Source organism: Schistocerca nitens, chromosome 6 (assembly GCF_023898315.1).
Source record: "Schistocerca nitens isolate TAMUIC-IGC-003100 chromosome 6, iqSchNite1.1, whole genome shotgun sequence".
In the NCBI taxonomy this organism is placed as follows: Eukaryota; Metazoa; Arthropoda; class Insecta; order Orthoptera; family Acrididae; genus Schistocerca; species Schistocerca nitens.
Window position 1 is genome coordinate 183,964,721 of NC_064619.1, and position 25,755 is coordinate 183,990,475.

Consider the following 25,755-nt stretch of genomic DNA (forward strand, 5'->3'; position numbering starts at 1 on the left):
AAAAATTGTGTTTTTTTATCTCGATGTGGTCAATCGTGCAGCGCGATAAGGTCGATAAATTGTGCATCTGAGTGGGTTATCCTTGTGTTGACCACTGCAAGTGATGATTCTTTGTCATCGTGTGAAAATCTGTTTTGGGTGTAGATTGCTGGCCAAAATATTACATTGAAGTGTAGATATTTGCGTGATTTACTGAGCTGACACTTTTAACGAAAGGCATACGAACGATTTAGTAGATTACGGACTTACCAACATGAGTTTTTTAAGCAAGGTATTTGGTGGTAAAAAGGAGGAGAAGGCTCCCAGCACTGGCGAAGCAATACAAAAGCTGAGAGAGACAGAAGAAATGCTTATAAAAAAACAGGAATTTTTAGAAAAGAAAATCGAACTAGAAATCGCAATCGCACGAAAGAATGGAACGAAGAATAAGAGAGGTAAGTGACGTGGTTTGACAGTTGTACGATTGTCATTATTTTTGTGGTAAGATAACGTTTAAGATATTCAAAAATAAATAGTTAGGGATGATAGCAAAGCAGCAAGTTTCGTTGTGAGGAACCGTACCGTTTAGCTATGTACATTGCATACATTATAACGACATGTGCTTCACTACCATAGCTGTCTGTCTGTCATTTTGTCGACCAGTGACAACAGAAACTATTTTAAGATGTAGGTTACAATTTACCGAGCGCAATATTTTTAATTGATATTGCTGCTGGGGAAATGGAAAAAATTTCCGCATGTAAATTATAGGTAAGGAACGAACTGTCAGGGTGTAGTGTCAAAAAATCTATGGTAAAGCTAACATTTATGAACTGTTTTCCAATTGGTTGGTCTTCTAATTGTTTTATAGATCGTGATCGTGAAGGCTGTGTCATGACAGCCAATCGACACGTTTTCCAACCTCTGGCTCATTACAGAGGTCCCAGTAGAATTATTGGATCCCTAGGAAAGCAGTCAAAATCACTTGAAGTTGAGAAATGAAAAATATGTGCCAGGGGGTGGGGGGAGAGAGAGTAAGACAAAGTTCTTTCTGATGGAGTAAGAAAATAAATACTTGTTTTTCGTAGGATGAGTTCAGAAGTCTGTGCTTGTCTGATGTCAGACTTGAGAGTGATTCCATGTCAAATCAACATACGAGAGTATGGTTTTCAACCTGACCCTTTTGGATTTATTTGAAATTAAGTATGCCTGTATTACTCATAAATAGTTACACAAAACAACTGTTTTCATATTTTTCTGACGAAAGTTTACAGAGTTGTGAGTGCTAAGAAATTTACACTGGATAATAATGATTTGTACACAACTTGTGTTCTTATTAAGCTACAACAATGATGAAACTTACTTCATATAAAGCTCTTTTAAAGGCTCATTGGGATCATTATCGGAAGTAATTTTATGTTTAAGATGGTGCGGTAAAAACCTTCAAACTTTATTATATTGTAAATATCGGGCATACTTCTCTTCAACTATGGGGTGTATAAGAATGTTCAATACGAGCCATCAGCCCTGACCAGTGACCTGGGAAACATGCGCCAAACACTGTAAACAACAAGGCGACTATAACATGATGATGTTGCCTTTTTTATGAGATGAGCTACAGATCAGTCTATCAGCACAACTAGTTTTTTTTAGTATCATATTTGTTGGCTTCACCAACTCTCGACCAGACTGTCACCTTCCAACCTAACCTTGACGTCAGGCTAGGCTACAGATGAATATGTAACTACAACCAGTTTTTAAAGTATTATTACTATTATTTTCTTTCATATTTGTGGACTTTGCGAATTAACAACAAAACTGTTAAAATACGCACGAAAAGGTGATGCGACAGCAGTCATTAACATTATGTCACTGGCCAAAGCTGATTACTGATATTGAACTTTCCTCTTGACCCCAGCTATTGTACAGCAAAATAAAATAACTTGTAATAGATAGTTGACAAAAACAATATTTGCCTTATCAGTGTTTAATTAAAAAATACAAGAAGTTGCAAACCTACAGAAACAAGTGAGTATAGCTGAATACCAGAGAGAGAGAGAGAGACTTAAAATCAGATAGTTATTAGTTTTTGTTGCTGAATTGTATCAGTCCAATTCATCATGCTTCTAGTCAGTCAGTGTGTTGCACATCATCATTTCAGCCTGTTGCAGTCTGGGGGTTCACGGTTGCCTTTACTTCTCTGCCTGTTACAGAAGAATGTCTGTGTGGCAAGGGAATGTGAAAAATGTGGATGTAAGAAACTGTGATTTCATCATTTTCCTGTGATGCCCTCCTCCTCCTCCTCCTCCTCCTCCTCCTCCCCCACTACACAGGCTAACCACCAGTGTTCATTATATTCAGAAGCAATATATCCTTTGATGTCATCAAATGATATTGAATCACTGTCAATAACTGTCACAATTCAGAATTGCTTTCATTAGAGTCTGAATAAGCTTTTGTTATTGTTTTGTTCTTCCTTATGAGAATGAAGATGTGAAGTTTCTGTGTCCGAAAAATTGCGCAGCATTCCTCAAATCTCTGTAGGTTTCCGTTTTTCAGTTTCATAATCTTCCAAAGTAGCGTAATTGAAACTGATCCCTTCTACGCCCCTGTTTGTGGCAAACACATATAGTTGTTTGGGTGTCACAATTTGATTGATGTATGGACACTGCAGATTTTCTCAGCAGCCAGTTGCTTGATTGTTCACCAACACCATCGCTAGCTTCTTTACCATGCCAATTGGCTGAAAAATGCCACTGGATTTCGCTATGGAAATTATCTTCTTGATAACACTGCTTTTTTATTCTTATAATTAGCTGCAACTCCATGGGAGAAGTAGTATATTTTGCTTTTTTTGCCAGAAAATCAATCAAATAGAATTGCAATAAACGCCCAGCAACAGTGTCATGTGAAGCATTGTGCTATGATGATAAGACTTGTGTGCTAAAGTTGTCACCATCCTTGTAATAAGCTACAGAGGGATGAATTATTACTTGTGGTTGGTCCAGTGGTAACCCTGAACTTCATCCTGTCACAACAGTAGTGTAATTCTCAACAAAATCAAAAAAAATACCAAGAGATCACCTTCTTTAAAAATTCCTCTTGAAGCTTCTTGACATACCATTGTGTATGTAAAACCGTGATAATCTAACTCTTCTTCATCAGAAGGCGGCAACAATACTTTGCCTCACATAGTCATTTTTTCTTAACAGCCAATTCACCAACAAACTGCAAAGAAGCATTCAGGATTTCTAGGGTTGCACTTGCAACAGTGTCTTGTTCATCACTTCAGCTTAACACCTTTTCGCTGTTTTGTTTGACATCAGAACACACTAGATTGTTACCATTTGCAATGCGGAGACATATCGGAAACTTCAATTGGTTTGGCACTTGTCACATACTTTCTGAGTTGATGTTAGGAGAGGTTTTCTTTCTATTGTTCATCAGGAAACAGGATGCAGGCTTTCTTATAATTATTGTGACCCATTTCATTAAAAGTATTACAGCACAAAATTGAAATTTTAGGGATTTTATGTCATTCTGAAATGGACAGTCTAATTTTTATGAAACATTTTCAAAGTTCTGTGCATTAGCTTCTTGTAATCAGTAATACACAACATTACTTCTCCATTTTTTTCACATCCGGGATAAAATTTAAGGTCTTGTTAATATTAACTGGTTGTAAGCGTATAAGCATCTACACTTTTGTGAGAATTGTACAAAAGTACCTTTAACCTAATTTCAAAATACAACTCTTCAGAATTAACCACAGTACTTCACTTAATAGGCTGTGTCACACCAAACAAAAATGTACATGTCACTTTCAACAACAGGTGACTACAACTGACAAGAGAACCTCCCCATTGCACCCCCCTCAGATTTAGTTATAAGTTGGCACAGTGGATAGACCTTGAAAAACTGAAAACAGATCAATTGAGAAAACAGGAAGTAGTTGTGTGGAACTGTGAAAAAATAAGCAAAATATACAAACTGAGTAGTTCATGGGAAGATATGCAATGTCAAGGAGACTGAGAACGCATGAGCGCCGTGGTCTCGTGGTAACGTGAGCAGCTGCGGAACGAAAGGTCCTAGGTTCAAGTCTACTGTCGAGTGAAAACTTTAATTTTTTATTTTCAGTTTATGTGACAAACTCTTATGTTTTCATCACTTTTTTGGGAGTGATTATCGCATCCACAAGAAAACCTAAATCGGTCAAGGTAGAAGAATCTTTTTACCCCTTCGCCAAGTGTACAAGTTAGGTGGGTCGACAACATATTCCTGTCATGTGACGCACATGCCGTCACCAGTGTCGTATAGAATATATCAGATGTGTTTTCCTGTGGGGGAATCGGTTGACCTATGACCTTGCGATCAAATGTTTTCGGTTCCCATTGGAGAGGCACGTCCTTTCGTCTACTAATCACACGGTTTTGCGATGCGGTCGCAAAACACAGACACTAAACTTATTACAGTGAACAAAGACGTCAATGAACGAACGGACAGATAATAACTATGCAAAAATAAAGAAAATAAAATTTTCACTCGAAGGAGGACTTGAACCAAGGACCTCTCGTTCAGCAGCTGCTCATGCTATCACAGGACCACGACACTCCTAAGCTCATTTTGTCCATTATGTTGCCTATGCAACCCGTGGACTACTCAGTTTGTATATTTTGCTTATTTTTTCACAGTTCCACACAACTTCTTCCTGTTTTCTCAATTGATCTGTGTTCACTTTATCAAGGCCTATCCACTGTGCCAACTTATAACTAAATCTGAGGGGGGTGCGATGGGGAGGTTCCCTTGTGAGTGAATATTATCCAGTGACAAAATATCACAGAGATGGGAGATAGGCACACCAACCAGTCATTTTATATGCAGTCTTTAAAATGAGGTTTTCCTGCTTGCATTAAGATACATATTTTAGACGTGTATGTCAAATTATTAATTTTGAGTTGTTAATGTAGCTAGTGCAATGCTTTAAAACACACTTTTTTGTATGAAAAGTACAGTTTTGTAGCTTAAGTAATAAATCCCACTATGATTCTGTAAAGTTGATATTTTATATCATGGGAAAGCCCTTTAAAAGATCTTCCTCCCCTCCCCTCGTCTCCTACTTCCCCCTCGCAAGCAAACACAAACACACACACACACACACACACACACACACACACACACACACACACTACTCAGTTACCCTTGGTAAGAAAAAGTGAAGAAATTTGTTTTGTGTTATTAGTTATGAATACTACGTGCGTACTTTCGAATAGATCTAAGGTGGTCAGGTTATAGCAGTTGTTGATTTGGTATGGAATAATTCTTGATGGAATAAAACCTCAGAACAAAACCAACTGTGCGCTGATGACTGTGCAGTTGAGTGTCCCACAAACCAAACATCACCACCCAAACCAACTGTTGATAAGCAATTCTAATGAAATGTTCATTACTTATTGAGACAATTCTATGAAATTGTACCAAAATGTCATGTTGCTTCTTCAGTTGTCCACTAATTGTGTTTTTGCATCATTTACAAAGACTATAAATTGTTGATGGATTTGAAGAAGTGCAGCCTGAATCAAAAGCTTGCATACTGCATCAGTGTGAGTGCTGCTTGGAAGAAATTCACGTATATTGTACATTTCAGACTTGCACAAGGAATTGGACTTGAGGAAACAGTGGATCCAAGTAGATTATGTAATAATAATATACATTCAGCAACAGAAAGATTCACATTAAGCAGAAAGGAAGGAGGAAGGGGATTTATCGACATATAAAACCTACATTATGGACAGGTAGACAATTTAAGAAAATTCTTTATAGAACCAGCAGAAACTAGCAAAATACACAAAGCAATCATTCATATAAATACATTGGCTACACCACTACAATTTCATAACCACTTCTACAACCCTTTAGATCACATAACATCAACAGATACGAAGAAAGTAAATTGGAAAAAGAAAACACTACATGGCAAGCACCCGTATCATCTAACAAAGCCACACATCGATCAAGACGCATCCAACACATGGCTAAGAAAAGGCAATATATACTGTGAGACGGAAGGATTCATGATTGCAATACAGGATCAAACAATAAACACCAGATATTACAGCAAGCATATTATTAAAGATCCCAATACCACAACAGATAAATGCAGACTTTGCAAACAACAAATAGAAACAGTAGATCACATCACAAGCGGATGTACAATACTAGCAAATACAGAATACCCCAGAAGACATGACAATGTAGCAAAAATAATACATCAACAGCTTGCCTTACAACATAAATTTATAAAACAACACGTTCCCACATACAAGTATGCACCACAAAATGTACTGGAGAATGATGAATACAAATTATACTGGAACAGAACCATTATAACAGATGAAACAACACCACATAACAAACCTGACATCATACTCACCAATAAAAAGAAGAAATTAACACAACTAATCGAAATATTCATACCCAATACAACAAATATACAAAAGAAAACAGGAGAAAAAATTGAAAAATACATCCAACTGGCTGAGGAAGTCAAGGACATGTGGCATCAGGATAAAGTTGACATTATACCAATTATACTATCAACTACAGGAGTCATACCACACAATATCCACCAGTACATCAATGCAATACAGCTACATCCAAACTTATATATACAACTACAGAAATCCGTAATTATTGATACACGTTCAATTACCCGAAAGTTCCTAAATGCAATATAACATATACCGTACAGTTAAAAGGAAGTCACGCTTGATCAAGGTCCGCGTCACTTTCCATTTTTGACCAGACATAACGTCTGAGGAAAGAAAGAAACAGTAATTATTATTACATTTTTGTTGAAGAGTCCAAATTGAATCAGCCAGAGTTTCCAAGCAAGGAAGGTGTTCTTTGGCTTCAAGAGTTCTCAGAAACAGGAGATAATCACCAGTTGGCTCTTATTGATTTGATAAACAAAATTCAAGTGAAAAGGGAAACTGATGCTTTCTTATCATTTATTGCCGAAATATCATGACCAGCTAATAGTCTCCCAAATTTTGTGGTTTTAACACTGCAACCAGGGCAGTATGCTACATATATGTATGTATAATGTAATTGGATTTATAAAAAATCTACTTGCTACACGGCAGCAGGAGAACACACATATAAAGGTACTGAAATTTGTAAGCTTCTGCAACTAGAGGCTGCTCCTTGTGGCGGAAGGGTTGAAGAGGAAGGAAAATGCGTGAAGGAAAAGACCTGGTGATGTTTAGGAAATGGGGAGAGTTCATAAAAGTTGGTCAGAACCCCAGGTCAGTGAAATCTTACGAGGCGGGATGAGATGGAAAGTGTGTAAAGAATAACCTCCAACTACAGAAGTCCTGAGTTTTATTAGGCACTCTGGCAATGTAGCATGACATACCTAGGTGAGAAAGTGTATACTGTTAAAGATCATTGCCAAGAACACCAAGAGCGCACCAGACTGCAGCAGCCTAACAAATTGGCAGTCAGAGAACATTGCCTATTAGAAGTACATGGAATGGTTTACGACTGTACTAAGTTTCTGACATATAGGTGTAACTTCTGTGACTGTTATTAAAGAATCTGTCGAGGTTTGAGTAAGGGAATGCCCGACTGATCAATTGTGATAGTGACTACATCCTTAGAAATGCCTGGAAACCTGCAATTAGTCTGATTAAAAAGAGAAATGAGATATCCTACAATTAAATCACTTTGGAGGCAGGTGATGGAGCAGCAGAGGTGCCACCAGCACGCTGTAAACTGGGGAGGAGAGGAGATGCTGGAAGGCAGATGGTGGACAGAGCAGCGTATTTGGGGGGGGGGGGGGGGGGGGCAGCTGTTAAGCAGTAAGCAGTCAGTTCATCAAAGCACTGGATGATCGCAATGTAGTTGCTTGCTGAAAGATTATGCCTGTAGGACACTGGCATCCGGCCGTTCGCCCATGAACAATTTTGTCATGAAGTATGGTGAGAGAAGCTAAAGAATCACATAGATTGTATTTGTTTGTATTTGACATGATTGGGACTCAAATTCTGGTGTGTCCACTGTATTTAAATTTCTGGTGTTTTTCATGCCATTTCACGCAAGAATCAAGGTGGTTCCTTCTGTGTGACAAATCAGTCCTTAGCTCTGTTTGTAATGACATGTTAAACACTCATGTTTCTTCCCCCCCCCCCCCCCCCTCATTTTTTTTTCCCCCAAAGCATCATGTTACTACACAAAAAATTAAATACTGACATCAGAAAATTCAAAACTTTCTTTATGGTCCAGTAGTTTATGATGACTGAAATGCTAATTAGAATTGTGGCAAGTTGTACTTATATCTTTCCAGTACAATTGACTTATGAGCATAGAGGGTGTCCATTATTAAAGTTCCAGTTTCAAAACACTGCAGAAAGAGAACCACTGATTAGAATGACATCAAATTTGAGCAGCATATTATTGACACAGGAGGAAATGTCATTGTACAGAGAGAGGAGGGGGAAAAGGAAAAAAGGTGGGACCGATAGATGGTGCTGTATCAGAATATGCACACCAACAGACGCTTCGCATGCAGCTGTTCCTCAGTTTGCATCCAGGACGCCCAGTATGACTCTCCATTGAAGACTACTAGTAAAGCTCTTTTACAAGAGCAGTCAATGTGTGCCTGTAGCCCTGCAGAAGTTCTCGACTCCCAATAATATGAAAAAGGCATTAGTCTGATGTCTGCTAAGGGTCTGTAGAAAATGATTACAAAATTCAAAATGACAGGTTCTTTTGAAGTGCCGTGTGACAGAGGGAGGAAAACAGTTGATCCAACATCTGAAGATGATGTGGGCACAGCATTTTGGGAGGGGCGAGCGGTGGTATGCAGATGTGCCGTGCATGGTGAATTGCCTGAACATTGGACATGGCTGCGAGCACAACTTATAAAATACAAAGAAACATTCTGCATTGCTGTTCATACAAAGTCACACATTAATTTCTTGCTCGTATGGAAGTGGACAATAAATGGCCGTGGAACATTCTGTGGACAGACAAAGCCCATTTCCATCTCCCAAGGACGTGTCAGTACACAGAACTGCAGAATGTGGACAATGGAAAATCTGCACACTCATAAACCAGTATCACTTCATTCTGCAAAGGTAACTTTGTGATGCAGGTTGATAGCATTGTTTATCATAGGGCCATATTTTTCGAGGAGATAAGTCCTGTGGGTCCTGTGACTTGTACCGTCATTGGTAAATGTTTTGAGAATCTTTTGCACACCATAATTTCAACCCTCCAGCTTCATGACTGTGTGGGTAGGATCATTTTTGTTCAAGATGGTGCTCCTGTGCATTTTGTACAATCGGGAAGCAGCTGCTGCAGAAACATGTCAGAAATACTACAATTATCAGCCGTCATTTCCGTACAGCCTGGCCCCCCAGATCAGGTGATCTTAAGCCGTGTGATTCTGGCTATGGGGTTATCTGAAAGATGTTGTGTTTAGTGCTCTGATTATGAATGCAGCTGAATTCAAGGTACACATTGCACAAAACACACTGAATGCGACTCCCTAGACACTCAGATCTCGTGACTTCAACTTGCGGCAGAAAATAGAGGACAGCTTATTGAACATGTCTTGCACTAGTCTCACGACAATTAGAAACCGGTGTCAATTTGCTTTTCATATGGTTTTTGACCCCAGGGCTATTAAAAAGTGATAATTCTCATCTGTCTCATCTGAATGCGTACGACCTTGCTTTGATGGACGGGCTTACCTAACAAACATTGCCGCAACTATTGAATGCTGAACTTGGGCAGTCATGCGCATTGAACAGTATGGATGGTGTAATGTGCAACCATGTCTGTCATAATGTGATTCATATGTCATTTGTAGCCAATCTCATTTACATTAAGACGCATACAACACGGTCTGTTGGCAAAATTTTCGTTAGCTTTATTTAGTTTCACAATGTTTCCCCCTTTGTTAATAATATGCTACTCAGATCTGTGATCATTCAAAGCAGCAGTTCTACTTCTACAGTGTTTTGAACCTGGAACTTTAATTATGGGCACCATGTATGTGAATAAATATTGTGCCATGAGCATACAAAAAAACATATTATCACTGCTAGCACATCAGTTGTAAGTATTCCACTGAATTATTTGATTCAGTGTATTCTGACCATAAATTATTAATATTTCAACAATGGAAAATTCAAAGTGGAATAAAAGCAGTATCCTACACACACACACACACACACACACACACACACACACACAGACTGTGAGCAACTGCCCGATGGGAGAAGAATTCAGTGAGTGGTGGAGGTAAGGAGGAGGCTAGGGTGGAGAGGGGGATCGATAGCACGGTGTGGAGATGCGGGATAGTGCAGTGCTGCTTGTGGGAGCATGCAAGGATGTGGTGGGAACAGGGTAAGCCTGCTAGGTGCAGTCTGGAGAGTCTCTCTCTCTCTCTCTCTCTCTCTCTCTCTCTCTCTCTCTCTTTCGAGGGGGAGGGGGGAATAGTGGAAAAGCAGGGAAATAGAGGATAGGAAAAAGACTAGTGGGTGCGTTGGTGGAATAGAAGGCTGTAAAGTGCTGGGATTGGACCAGGGAAGGGGATAGGTGGATGAAGGACTAGTATAGTGAGATTTCCCACCTGCACAGTTCAGAAAAGGGTTTCACTCCAGCACTTTACAGCCTTCTATATTCCACTAGCACACCCACTAGTCTTCTTCCCATCCTCTATTTCTGTCCTTCTCCACTATCCCCACAAGGACCCATGTAGCTCCAGGCTGCATTCCATTCAGTCTAGCCACTGTGCCCGTCGCATCTGAAGAGACAAGCAGTCCCTCTCCAAATATACCAAGGATCTCACTGAGGCCTTCATCATCATCATCATCAGCCAATTCAATCATTAGATGATGTGGCCTCTTCGAGTTGTGGATTCAGGTAGGCTTTCAGAAGTCTTCTCCAAGTGGGACGGTCTTGGGCAGTTCTCTGCCAGGTGTTACCAGCGATCTTCTTGATGTCTTTGTCCCATCCGTCTGGTGGTCTTCCTCTAGGCCTCCGGTGCTCTCTCGGACTCCACTCCAGTACTAGCTTCATCCATCTGTTGTCTTTTCTTCTTGCAACGTGGCCAGCCCACTGCCATTTCAAGGAACCTACTCTCTCTAAGATGTCATTAACCTTCGTCACAGACCGGATGTCATCTGCCCTTTTCCTGTCCTTTCTTGTATAGCCCAGCATTGATCTCTCCATGGCTCTCTGTGCTGTCGTAAGTTTCCCTTTTGTGAATGAGTTCAGTGTCCATGTCTCGCAGCCATACGTCATCACAGGGAGAATGCATTGATCAAATACTGCTTTCTTCAGATTTACTGGCATTTTTGATCTGAATACTTTTGAATTCTTCCCAAATGCTTGCCAGCCAAGCTTGATGCGTCGATAGATTTCTGGCCTTATGTCTCCCTTCATATTTATAATCTGGCCAAGGTAGACATATTCACTGACCTCTTCTAGTAGACTGTCCTTGACTTTCACATCTCCAGCTGGGACCCATTTGTTGGATATTACTTTTGTTTTGGAAAGGTTCATGTTCAAACCAACCAGCTGACATTCCGATGCAAGATCTGTAACTAAGTTTTGGAGCTCTGCGAAGTCTTTGGCCAGTAAGGCAATATCATCAGCAAATCTCAAGTTGGTAAGCCTTCTTCCATTAATTCTAATTCCCTTACCTTCCCAGCTCAGCTTTGACATAGCCATTTCCAATACAGCAGAGAACAGTTTTGGGGAGATGGGATCGCCTTGCTTCACACCCCTCATGATGCGGAATTCTTGAGTTGATTCGCCGATGTTAACATAGGCTGAAGAATTCTCGTAGATTTTCCTGAGCACTTCAATGTATGCTGCTCCCACTCCTTGCTCACTCAAAGCTTGGAGGACAGCTACATGGCTAACGGAGTCAAATGCCTTTTCAAAGTCAACAAAGACAATGCAGAGAGGCAGTTGGTATTCATTCGCTCTGCTTATCACTTCACTAACGGTCAGAATGTGGTCAATAGTGCTAAAATTGCTTCGGAATCCAGCTTGTTCCATAGGTTGGGCTGAGTCTCGGGTGGAACTAATTCGGTTTAGCAAGATCTTTGTGAAAATTTTGTACAAAATTGAGAGCAAGCTGATAGGACGGTAGTTTTTAATATTGTGAATACTTCCTTTCTTGTGTATCAAAATAATCTTAGCCTTGTTCCACGATAGTGGGATTGAAGCATAGTGCAGGCAGGAAGTAAATACTTTTGCCAAGTGATTTATTGTTACCTCTCCTGCCAGTTTGAGGATGTCAACGCTGAGCTCATCATCACCCGGCACTGTTCCCTTCTTCATGCTATCTAGAGCACACTTGACTTCCGATGGGAGTATATCTGGAACACTAGGTATATCATTTAAATTAGATACACTCAAATTTTCCCCTGGATTGCTATACAAATTGCTATAAAAGTCTCTGATGAACTTCAAAACCGCCTCCTTTTCAGTGATTCGACTGTCATTTCCATCGAGTGCGATAATCTGCTTTTTACCGATTGTGAGTTTGCGTTTGGCTGACTTTAAACTTGTCTTGTTCTCCAAGCTTGCTCGTAAGGTGTCTTCAGTGAATTTCTGTATGTCAGTTTTCATTTCTCTTCGCACTGCCTTAATTAGTTCGGAATACGCAACCATGTCACGATCGGTTTGGATTTTCATTTCTCTCCTCTGTTGTAAAAGGGTTTCAGTTTTGGCACTGAATTTCTTTGGTTGTTTATTTTTTTGGCATAGGCCACCGACTTCTTGTGCACTTGAAACAATCATTTCCGCCAAATCACAATCTTTAGTTACGTGGAACTTGCTTTGGAGGACTTTTTGGAATTTCGAGGAATGTTCTTCCAGGTTTTTGAGGTTGATTACCCTTCTCTTCCCTTTCATAAGTTTACTCCTTTCATTTCTTACATTGAGTTTGACCCTTGCTCTCACAAGACGGTGATCACTGCCAGTGTTGAACTGATTTAGCACTGACACGTCTTTTACAATCTGCGGAATATTTGACAGAATAAAGTCTATCTCATTTTTGACACTGAAATTTGGGCTCCTCCAAGTCCATTTTCGGTCAGGGTGCTTCTTAAAGAACGTATTCATGATGGACATACTGGTATACTCAGCGAACTGGACTAATCTCTCACCTCTATCGTTTCGGTCGTCAATCCCATAGTTGCCCACCACTGTGTCGCCTTGTTTCTTGGTGCCAACTTTTGCATTGAAATCGCCAATGACCATCTGGAAGTGACAATCGCTACCTTTTTTACAGGTGTTATCCAGACGTTCATAAAACGATTCAATTTCTTCGTCAGGGTGACTTGAGGTGGGAGCGTACACCTGAACAATCTGTATTTTATACCTATTCGACACCTTCAGGACCATTCGAGCTGTCCTGCTGGAAGTTCCTTCTAAGACAGATACTCTATCAGCAATATTTTTGTTGATTAAGAACCCAACTCCATTGAGTTTTCCTTCTTGGTCGCCACAAAAGTAAAACAAGTTGCCAGAGCGCAAACGGAGACAGTCTTCCCCTTTTCGGCGTACTTCGCTTAAACCAACAATACTCCAGTTGATTTTTGTAAGCTCTTTCTCGATCTCTTCTAATCTGTCGCTGCCTATTAGAGAGCGACAGTTATATGTACAGACTTGAAGAGTCTGTATCTTCTTCTCAGCACCACTTGGTGTTTAGGACATCAAAGTTGCTCCCACCTGGAGATCCGAATGTGGGGCTATTACTCCGGAAAATTTAACATTAATGTCACACAACATAACTCGAAGGTGAGAAGCATAATCGGCACGCTTGCTTCAGAACGGATTGGCGATATAATTTCCAGGCCGCCTCTGACATGGGGTACAGGCGCCTTTGGTAGGCCGCTCCACTAGAGTACAGACGCCACCACGCTGCTAGTTTTGGTCCACCCCGGGTATTTCATTTCCCCGGAGCCACCCATATCTGGGAGGCTTTCCCCTATCCGCCACCTGGGGAGGTGCCCGATGGGGGACTAGCAACCCCACACGGGCACTGAGGCCTTCACAGACCGAAATTTCTTTCCCAGTCTTGTACAGAAACAGGATCTCCCATGCCATGTCTCCCCAGTCACCTCCCAAATTCCCACTGTCCAGTCACAAGGGAGCATTCCCCTCATGACTCAGTATCACACAGAACTGGAGCAGCTGAATCACATTCTCTGCCAGGGATTTGACTACCTCTCATCATGCCATGAAATTAATATCCTACCCATTATCCTTCCCTCCTTTCTCATAGTGGTGTTTCTCCTCCTTGTGCATCCCTGCTCCACCCCTACTTCCAGCCTCTTGGCACATGGCTCATATCCCTGCAGTAGACTTAGGTGCCAGACATCCTCCCACCACCACCTACTCCAGCCCAGTCACAGTCGTCACCTATCACATCAAAGGCAGGGCTACCTGTGAAAGCAGTTACGTGATCTACAAAGTAAGCTGCTTCCTTCATGGGCATGACAGCTGACAAGCTATCTGTCGACATGAGTGGCCACCAACAAACTGTGGCCAAGAGACAGCTAGATCACCCAGTTGCTCAACACACTGCTCAACACACTAGGCTTTCATTAGCCCTTGCCCTTCACCAAACTGTCCCCTTTCGTGGTCCAACACACCCACATCTTTTCCCATCCTCTGTTTATCTCCTTTTGTGCTTCCCTCCCTCAAACCTCTTGACTGCAGCTAGCAGTCCTACACTACCCCCACCATGTCCCTGCATGCTCCCACAATCAGTAATTTACCACCCCCACCATCCACAGATTGCTTTTTCCGTTGGTCGCAATTTGCTCTCAGCGACCAGTGGCAGAGGCCATGTGAGTGTAAGGTGTGAATGTGTGTGTTCATGCACTTCATACTTTAGAAGAAGGCGTTTTGGCCAAAAGCTCAAATGTGTTGCACTCTTTTTGTTTTGGCTGGCTGCAACTCAAACATCTTCTTTATGTAGTGTGTAGTAGTCTGTCCTTTTCATAACTATTAACACTATACTTGTTTATGGAACTAGTTTCCGAAGTTATTCTGAAGAGTAGTTTCACTTCTATAGCAATAGTCGTAAAGAGCTTTTTCTCTGTTTCAAATTTGTAGCAGTATAGACTGGTAGGTTAAGTCTGGAAAACATTCTGGTTGAAACACCACGTGAACCTCCAACCATGTACACTCCTATACTATTCCCTTGTCTCCTTGTCCAGCTGCTCATGTACAAGGACAACATTTTGTACTATTATCCCTTTGTGGAAGAGATTATATACATGTAATTTATTATATGAACAGCTTATCGTTCCAGTTGATGTCATCTTTAACTTCATTTTCATTATAGCGGCTATACAGGCACTCAAGAGAAAGAAACGATATGAAAAACAGCTGCAGCAGATTGATGGAACGTTATCGACAATTGAGATGCAACGAGAAGCTCTTGAAGGAGCAAATACCAACACTGCAGTACTCCAGACAATGAAAAGTGCCTCTGATGCTCTTAAAGCTGCTCATCAGCATATGTAAGTGTTTACTTTGTGTTAACATAATTTGTGAAGGATGGCAGATTATATATAACAGGCACCATCATAATCCTTGTTTTTCCCCAAGTAAAATGAATTCATAGGTTAATTAGTAATAAAACATTATTGCTGTTGCAGTGTTTCTTATGTGGAGGATCATTTTACTAATACAAATTCCATTGCCTTTTAACAGGAATGTTGATGATGTGCATGACATGATGGATGATATTGCAGAACAACAGGATGTAGCAAGAGAAATCTCAGATGCTATTTCAAATCCTGTTGCATTTGGACAGGATGTCGATGAGGTATGTAACACATCAGAAAAAAACATTCTGTTTAATGAAGTTATACAGTAATTCTTACTGAAAAAGTGTGTTACTTGTACCATTGTTGTACATTCTGTAACACAAAAAGATGTTCTGAATGGTCAGATAACAAATGGTGTTGCCCCACTGGTGGAAATGATGAAATACATGCCATTGGGAATATTGCTAATATTTTGTCTCAAATCATGAATTTTTGATCCAGGATGAACTCGAACGTGAATTGGAAGAATTAGAACAGGAGGAACTGGACAAAAAGTTGCTCGACACACTCCCAAGCACAGCAAAGGAATTGCCCGAAGTGCCGACAGAAGAAGTTGCTACGAAACCTAAAGCCAGTAAGTTATTCTGTAATCACATGTTCAGCTTACCTGTCGGATATTTAAGCTAATTAGAGAAGAAAGTTGCTACTCACCGTATAGCAGAGATGCTGAGTCGCGATAGGCACAACAAAAAGATTTACACAGTTATAGCTTTCGACCATTAAGGCCTTAGCAACACACACACAAACACACACACACACACACATACACACACACACACAACTTGCACACATGTCTGCAGTCTAAGATAACTGAGACTAGTTTGGGATGCTATAGAGAGGAAAATGCAGTTTTATTGGTTACACTTTTACTCACATATGTTTTCACTGTTGTTCAGCTATTACCTGTGGATTTGTTTAGCTTTGTACAGGAAACAAGTGATCTTGAAAATACATACACACGGTCATGGTCATAAATCTTACTGAACAACTGTCTGTTAATTGTGGCTGTATGTAACTCAGTGTGTCTTCTTTACAGTAAGTAGCAATCTTACCTTATTCATATGTTGTTGGTTTTACTGAACATTTTGTAGGATGTGTACTGTAGCTCCACTGAGTTGTTAATATGGGTTTCTTTCATATATGGATAGGTTAAAGTTAGATATAGTGGGAATTAGTGAAGTTCGGTGGCAGGAGGAACAAGACTTTTGGTCAGGTGAATACAGGGTTATAAATACAAAATCAAATAGGGGTAATGCAGGAGTAGGTTTAATAATGAATAAAAAAATAGGAGTGCGGGTTAGCTACTACAAACAGCATAGTGAACGCATTATTGTGGCCAAGATAGACACAAAGCCCATGCCTACTACAGTAGTACAAGTTTATATGCCAACTAGCTCTGCAGATGATGAAGAAATAGATGAAATGTATGACGAGATAAAAGAAATTATTCAGGTAGTGAAGGGAGACGAAAATTTAATAGTCATGGATGACTGGAATTCGTCAGTAGGAAAAGGGAGAGAAGGAAACATAGTAGGTGAATATGGATTGGGGGGAAGGAATGAAAGAGGAAGCCGCCTTGTAGAATTTTGCACAGAGCATAACTTAATCATAGCTAACACGTGGTTCAAGAATCATAAAAGAAGGTTGTATACCTGGAAGAATCCTGGAGATACTAAAAGGTATCAGATACATTATATAATGGTAAGACAGAGATTTAGGAACCAGGTTTTAAATTGTAAGACATTTCCAGATTCTGACCACAATCTATTGGTTATGAACTGCAGATTGAAACTGAAGAAACTGCAAAAAGGTGGGAATTTAAGGAGATGGGACCTGGATAAACTGAAAGAACCAGAGGTTGTACAGAGTTTCAGGGAGAGCATAAGGGAACAATTGACAGGAATGGGGGGAAAGAAATACAGTAGAAGAAGAATGGGTAGCTCTGAGGGATGAAAGAGTGAAGGCAGCAGAAGATCAAGTAGGTAGAAAGACAAGGGCTAGTAGAAATCTTTGGGTGACAGAAGAAATATTGAATTTAATTGATGAAAGGAGAAAATATAAAAATGCAGTAAATGAAGCAGGCAAAAAGGAATACAAACGTCTCAAAAATGAGATCGATAGGAAGTGCAAAATGGCTAAGCAGGGATGGCTAGAGGACAAATGTAAGGATGTAGAGGCTTATCTCACTAGGGGTAAGATAGATACTGCCTACTGGAAAATTAAAGAGACCTTTGGAGAAAAGAGAACCACTTGTATGAATATCAAGAGCTCAGATGGAAACCCAGTTCTAAGCAAAAAAGGGAAATCAGAAAGGTGGAAGGAGTATATAAAGGGTCTATACAAGGGCGATGTACTTGAGGACAATATTATGGAAATGGAAGAGGATGTAGATGAAGATGAAATGGGAGATATGATACTGCGTGAAGAGTTTGACAGAGCACTGAAAGACCTGAGTCGAAGCAAGGCCCCGGGAGTAGACAACATTCCATTAGAACTACCGACGGCCTTGGGAGAGTCTGTCCTGACAAAACTCTACCATCTGATGAGCAAGATGTATGAGACAGGTGAAATACCCTCAGACTTCAAGAAGAATATAATAATTCCAATCCCAAAGAAAGCAGGTGTTGACAGATGTGAAAATGACTGAATTCTCAGTTTAATAAGTCACAGCTGCAAAATGCTAACACGAATTCTTTACAGACGAATGGAAAAACTGGTAGAAGCCGACCTCGGGGAAGATCAGTTTGGATTCCGCAGAAATGTTGGAACACGTGAGGCAATACTGACCCTACGACTTATCTTAGAAAATAGATTAAGGAAAGGTAAACCTACGTTTCTAGCATTTGTAGACTTAGAGAAAGCTTTCGACAATGTTGACTGGAATACTCTCTAAAAATGGCAGGGTAAAATACAGAGAGCGAAAGGCTATTTACAATTTGTACAGAAACCAGATGGCAGTTATAAAGAGTCGAGGGGCATGAAAGGGAAGCAGTGGTTGGGAAGGGAGTGAGACAGGGTTGTAGCCTATCCCCGATGTTATTCAATCTGTATCTTGAGCAAGCAGTAAAGGAAACAAAAGAAAAGTTCGGAGTAGGTATTAAAATCCACGGAGAAGAAATAAAAACTTTGAGGTTCGCCGATGACATTTTAATTCTGTCAGAGACAGCAAAGGACTTGGAAGAGCAGTTGAACGGAATAGACAGTGTCTTGAAAGGAGGATATAAGATGAACATCAACAAAAGCAAAACAAGGATAATGGAATGTAGTCGAATTAAGTTGGGTGATGCTGAGGGAATTAGATTAGGAAATGAGACACTTAAAGTAGTAGAGGAGTTTTGCTATTTGGGGAGCAAAATAACTGATGATGGTTGAAGTAGAGAGGATATAAAATGTAGACTGGCAATGGCAAGGAAAGCTTTTCTGAAGAAGAGAAATTTGTTAACATCAAGTATAGATTTAAGTGTCAGGAAGTCGTTTCTGAGAGTATTTGTATGGAGTGTAGCCACGTATGGAAGTGAAATGTGGATGATAAATAGTTTGGACAAGAAGAGAATAGAAGCTTTTGAAATGTGGTGCTACAGAAGAATGCTGAATATTAGATGGGTAGGTCACATAACTAATGAGGAGGTATTGAATAGAATTGGGGAGAAGAGAAGTTTGTGGCACAACTTGACAAGAAGAAGGGACCGGTTGGTAGGACATGTTCTGAGGCATGAAGGGATCACAAATTTAGCATTGGAGGGCAGCGTGGAGGGTAAAAATCGTAGAGGGAGACCAAGAGATGAATACACTAAGCAGATTCAGAAGGATGTAGGTTGCAGTAAGTACTGGGAGATGAAGAAGCTTGCACAGGATAGAGTAGCATGGAGAGCTGCATCAAACCAGTCTCAGGACTGAAGACAACAACAACAACAATGGAACACACTTAGTTTTTCTACCATTTATCATCTAATAATACTTTTATTTTAATATCCTTTTTATTCCCAAATTAGATCTTTTAATTGTATTTTTAAAATGCGATTAATTGATCTTCTTTCCCACCCTTGTGTTTTACTTAGCTACTATTAACATAGTGTCCAGTTGTTTCCTGATAGGCATATAAGTTAAAATTTTCATTGCTGTTCTTTCTCATAAGTCAAAAAATTAATTATTTGGGTGAATCGACCAATGGAAAATCCAGGATGGAATGTAACAATATTATGAAAAGGAAAGTTGCTACTAACCATATAGCGGAGATGCTGAGTCGTAGACAGGCACAACAGAAAGTTTGTCACAATTAAATAAAGCTTTCTGCCATTCAGGCCTTCGTCAACAAGACACACACACACACACACACACACACACACACACACACACACGCGCAGGCCTCAATGGCCAAAAGCTTTATTTATTTGTGACAGCCTTTTTGTTGTGCCTATCAGCGACTCAGCATCTCCACTATATGGTGAATAGCAACTTTCTTTTTCATAATATAATTATTTTGATGGTAAGTTGTGAGCTTGGAGTGTTAAAATTTTAAAATAATTACGTTCTGATTCAGCTTACTTTGTTGGCATTTGATTTGGTTCACAAGGGGGCAGTATTACCCAGTCACAATATTATTGCACTTGGCCTTCCGATTCCATAATGGCTTTCTCATTCAGAAATGCTGTTTAAATTTGGTTAAGAAGGTGAAATTTCTACCATTCCGGTTACATGCTGACTCATGATAAGCCATCTGAGACACTTTCACTCCGAGGTGCAATAATATTGTGGTCAGCTTACAAGTAAATATCAAAGCAATGTGTTTTGTGTACAAAGAAATAATTGATTGGAACAGAACTAACACTAAAACAACAGCAACAACAAATAAGTTGAAAGAGAACAAAAACTGCTTGTGGCTCACAAATTTAAAATCAAGTACCATATATTTTCAACTCCTAAGCAAGAAGATTTGAAAATCTGTGATACGTACCTTAAAGCAACTGGACATCATTTTAACCATAGTTCAGAAAAAATAACAGATCACAATACTTTCTGTGTAAAAGCAGCTCAAACAGTCACATTCCAGTAATGTGACTCATATCATTGACAGCACAAGCAACAATAGCAGCTTTTTAACATCCACTGCTTGGTAAAGTCCTGTTCTATACTTTTTATGCATTACAGTCATCAGGTATATGTTTACATGTTACTCCTACATGATTTATAATGCCATAATATCCCATTAGGTCATTCTCTTGATCTTTTGTATCTCTTGAAATCTAGCAAAGAACTTCTATGGGCTATGTACCACCTACTCTCCTGGTTACATGTCGTACCCTCTCACATTTCATTTTAATTACATACATTTACTTCTTTTGCTTCTCCCTGTCCCCTCTCCCATTTTCTTAGTTTTTCCTGTCTCTCAGTGATTTCTAACATTTCTTCATGCTCATTAAGAAGCCCTCAATATTTGATTGGTTCTTGCATTATAAGTCTTAATATTTCATTAGTAATGTGCTTTACTCGAGTTTAAGTGGAATACTTACTCAGTGAACCAGTGTGCTTCTATGGGTCCTGATTAATTAATTAGCGGTTTGAATTATGTCAAACTGTACAGTGAGTTTTTGTGTGTGATTTTCATCAATGAAGTAAGTCAAGGGCCAGGATGGCTCCTTTGAAAAGAAGGCTACTCATTTCTGTCTCGATTCTGGTCCTGCTTGAGTTTGTGTTTCATCTATAATGAAATCTTTATTGACCACATGTTAAACAATAACCTTCCCTCCATCTTTCATGACCTGCATTTCTGATCAAATGAAAGGAGAAAACTGCAACTCGCTGGACATTGAAGTGTATCTGTCGATGGAGACTGTTGTGTAACAAAGTGAATTTTTGTTCACAAAAATATTTGATTGCTTTTTACTACACTTATTAAATGACGTTCCCTAATGATGCTATTGTCTTTAGGAAACTATCATTTAAGATGAATAATAGACGAACATAGATAAAATAGGAAAATAAAACAGTAGTATTTATTTACAGTAATTTAATGTGTTGCACGTAATGATACAGGTGATGGGAAATTGGATGGTTACAAATGTGATCAATCACATTTTTCGAAAACCAGTAAGTCAAGCCTAGTTGACTTACTTGTGAAGAGTAACTGCCACATGTCAACCATTTTTGATTGCTGCCACTGATATTTCAGCTGTTTGTGCTAGTGTAGTAGGTACTTCTTTTAGTGTATGTACAGTGGGTTAAAATATCAATGAAAGAAAAAGTGCTTCATAAATCCAGTTCTTCAAGCCTAAACCAGAATCAGTAGACATAGACCCACAAGCTGTTTAGCAGAGTGTTGCTGGGTTCAAAGAAAGAACAGCTGACTTCTATGCTTCCAGTGTGAGAACAGTGCAGTGACTCACCAATCTGTTGTGTAGAACTGACTATTTTAGGGACAGGAAAAAAATATTTTATTTCGTGGACAATGTCAGCATGTGGTTTTTTTTTCCCCCTATTTCTGTATTATTTTTTGCCTATTTTGGTATTTGTTTCTGATAGATAATTCTTGAAGTACCATGTGTACTTTATTTTTCTCGCACACTTCATTGTTTTACAGTATTTATGTTGGAAATAAAAATATTTCTATAAAGTGCATCATACTTATTGGCACCAGTGTCATATTCATTTACATTATTACGAAAAAGGAAGTAACATTTACATAAAACGTAGTAACGATAATCAGTTTAAAAAAAACCTCTGTAACTATACACATGGAAGTTTTTCAAAAGAAATCGTCATCATATCTTCAAAGTTATTTTGAAACATTATTCCATCAATCTATCAACACTATAGTGCATTTTTTTTTTATGGTATTTGTCTGTAAGAAGCTACAGAGTACTCTCACTGCTTGATATAAATCCTCATATGTGACAACAGTGATATTTGTGTGACATCATGTATCATGCACTGCAATTTGCTGATAGAAGCAAACTGAGTAGACACTATTTTCATCTACCTTTTATTTTTTAAAGTGTCATGTTTGGGTTTTCTAGTATTGAAACTTATGTACTAAGAAAATATGAGGTTTTATTGATGCACTGCATTAAAGGTCTTTCAAAAACACATCATTTCTGGTACATTTTGTTGTGCATGCAAAAGTGCCGGGAAATGTGAAGTTGCCGATTAAAATTGTTAACCTGAATGTATTTCATTGCAAGGAGGAGGGTACTGTCGTTTTACGCCACAGTTTTTGAGGCAGGAAATTAACTCTTGTCTTAAGCTTATATATGAACCTCAGCCTTGAGAAGAATATGAAAATGCAATTTAAACTTTCAATGACTATCGGTTTCCAATATTAGTAAATTGCTTCCCTCAGATTTATATTTGTATACAGCAATGAGGAAAATTTCAATTTTTGTGACGTTTTATGTAAACCACTAATTTCACATTACATCATCTAAAACCATAAATTTCACATTATATTTCACCTTATTGTTTACATGAAATTTTCCTGTCGCTAACTATTGTATAAGTCCATGCACTTTAGTCACATTGGTTACACCATATGTTACAAAATTTTCGCAATTGCACCAAGGGTGAATGGATTAATCTAACACTCAATGCATAATTCTTTTAAGAATTGTGAAAATTGTAATACACAGGGATTGGAGAAAATTGCAGCTTGCATGATCTAGCCAGTCTGTAGGAAGACTTGAAGGAATACTGAGGTGTGTTGCTTATTGTTTGTCAGTATGAAAAAGATGATCTTACTGACGGTTGTTCTGTAGATTTTATGAACTGGCAAGCTTTATTTCTACTGCTTCCATTGCAATTTATTAATTCTTAACAGTTCAGGAAGAGTCTTCTCATCTCACTCCTTTTGCAGAGAGAATAGAAAAAATGACCTAGTAGTGATACAAAGTGCCTCACACTCTGTATGGGGTAGTCATAAAGTTGTAATTATCGCTTTGGGGAAAAATGTTAATATAATTAATGTTTCATTTGTTTTCAATTCCATGTCTGTAGTCCTGATACAAAAATCTCTAGTATGCCACTAGAAGAGCCTAAACAAAATATTAATAGTTAAAATTGATTTAAAAAATATTAATTATGTTACTTTGTTTTTTGAGTTGTTAATTAAAACTTTGACATCCCACAGACTTTGTAGTGGTGTATGGATGTGGGTGTGAAGCATTATGTAACCATAGGCAGATTGAGGTGTTGTAGTATAAGTATAATATTAAGAGAAAAAGGCAATTTTTATTTTAAAGTCTTACAGTGCAATACTTCACCCAGACAATTCATCACAACCTGCAGCACTATATTTTAATAGAACATACACATCCATCGTAATTTTCTGTTTCATCTCGCGTCAATACTCCCTAAAAATTGTATGTTGTAGATACAGCTTAACAACTGCATAAAGTTTGGATTCAGTACTGTTATTAAAGTTCCACAGAACTCACTGGAACTTGCTAGAAGATCCTCAGTGAAGAAGTATCCGACATCATGGTTGGTTTGCGGGATTAAAGGGACCAGACTGCAACGGTCATTGGTCCCTATCCGACATCATGGTTTGACATTAATGAGTCATTGCAGTTGTACAACAAGAACTCGCCTGACGATTCAGATGAGATTAAAATATGTTTAAACTTTTCCCCCAATTTTCAAGTACCTGTTGCTCCCAGGCTAAATAGAAGTAAATACATTCTAATATTGCTACTTTATAACACTAATTTAAATTACATGTGTTATTTCAGAGCAACGTGTGGATGATGATGATGACCTAGAAGAGCTCAAAGCGTGGGCCCTGTAAAGATGAAAAATGGAGGGCTTCATATATAGTGCTTCGATGACTGTGGTTCTTGGAAGTCTTTCCTAGCCTGCTTCTTAATTCTGCCAATTAATTTCTGCCATAACGGTAGCTATTGACAACTGTATGTGATTGGATATGGTGAATTTTGTGGCAGTGTATATAACTCACAGAATCAGCTCCTATATTTTTGATTGTGAACTATTAACATTAAAGCCTTACGTGGTAATTTTTGCTAATGTATTATAGATTTTATTTAATGAAGAATGTGATATGATAGCAATTTGAAATGTCATTAAAAATAATGCTTTCAGTCTGAGTAGTAAAATATCTCACTCAAGTGCCAGCTGGAAACATGCAAGGTTGCAGCCCATGTCAGTATTTGTTGGGAATCCTGCTTTTGTTGTTAAGAATTTGTAGCACACCTTGAACTCACTTTACGGTAAATTTTTAGTTATAATTCCACATCACTGAAGATTTAATGCCAGTCAGAAATGTGTTGTTATATGAAGATTTGTCATTTATGTACTTTAATTTTCTTCCTCTAGTTATCAAATAAAGATTTTATTTTATATTTTTCAGATATATGTATATATTTGATGAACACATTACTTTCAGCTCTGTTTACTAGTGTATATCTTGCTGTATTGTAAGTAGATATTACTGAAAAACATTATTTTTATATTGAAATTGTATTTATGAGGCACAGAGCACAAAATTCAGCAACTTCAAGTTATATTGTCCTATTCGTACTAATAGCAGTGAGAGTTTGCGAGAAATTTTATTATGAATCATAAAACTGGAAAGATAAGAAACTGAAAAAGTTAGTAAAAACTTTCAAAACATTTAAATCAAAATAACAATATTTCTGCTATATTGTGTGAGTTTTACATGTTTGAAGAATTTCATCATGTCACTTGTACAATCTTGATTTGTATGTTTGACCACTACATGTTGGAAATTAAAAGAAAGTTATATACATTGTTAGAAGTAGTTACTGTTTTTGAGAACTGCAGTATGTGTGAATGAATGAAGACAATGGATTAGAATAACTGTTTCATTTTCAGCAGTGGAAATTCTAGGGCGAACACGTAAAACAAAAGCTGAAATACTTACTCTGTTTTCAAATTTTCCTTTATAAAGGAAATCCTTGGAGCATTGCCCCAATTTTCTGTTATACCACAGAAAAGAGGAATGAAATAATTATTAGTTCCAGCAGTATTGAGAATGAGCTGAAAGCGTTAAAATTGAACAAAGCTCCAGGGCCCGATGGAATCACTATCCGGTTTTATACTGAATTTGCGACTGAGTTAGCCCCCTTTTCTAATTATAATCTACCGTAGATCCCTCGAACAA

The 25,755-nt window shown here is 38.7% G+C and overlaps 1 protein-coding gene across 1 annotated transcript; it reads left to right on the plus strand.

Annotated features, from left to right (window-relative positions):
• Positions 1–97: 97 nt before the first annotated feature.
• On the plus strand, positions 98–24,980 carry LOC126262289 (charged multivesicular body protein 4b). The gene is made up of 5 exons (XM_049958812.1): positions 98–434; positions 15,359–15,536; positions 15,730–15,844; positions 16,068–16,200; positions 24,347–24,980. Exons 1-5 carry the CDS (start codon positions 254–256, stop codon positions 24,400–24,402), a joined length of 663 nt encoding a protein of 220 aa, XP_049814769.1. The 5' UTR covers positions 98–253; the 3' UTR covers positions 24,403–24,980.
• Positions 24,981–25,755: the final 775 nt, after the last annotated feature.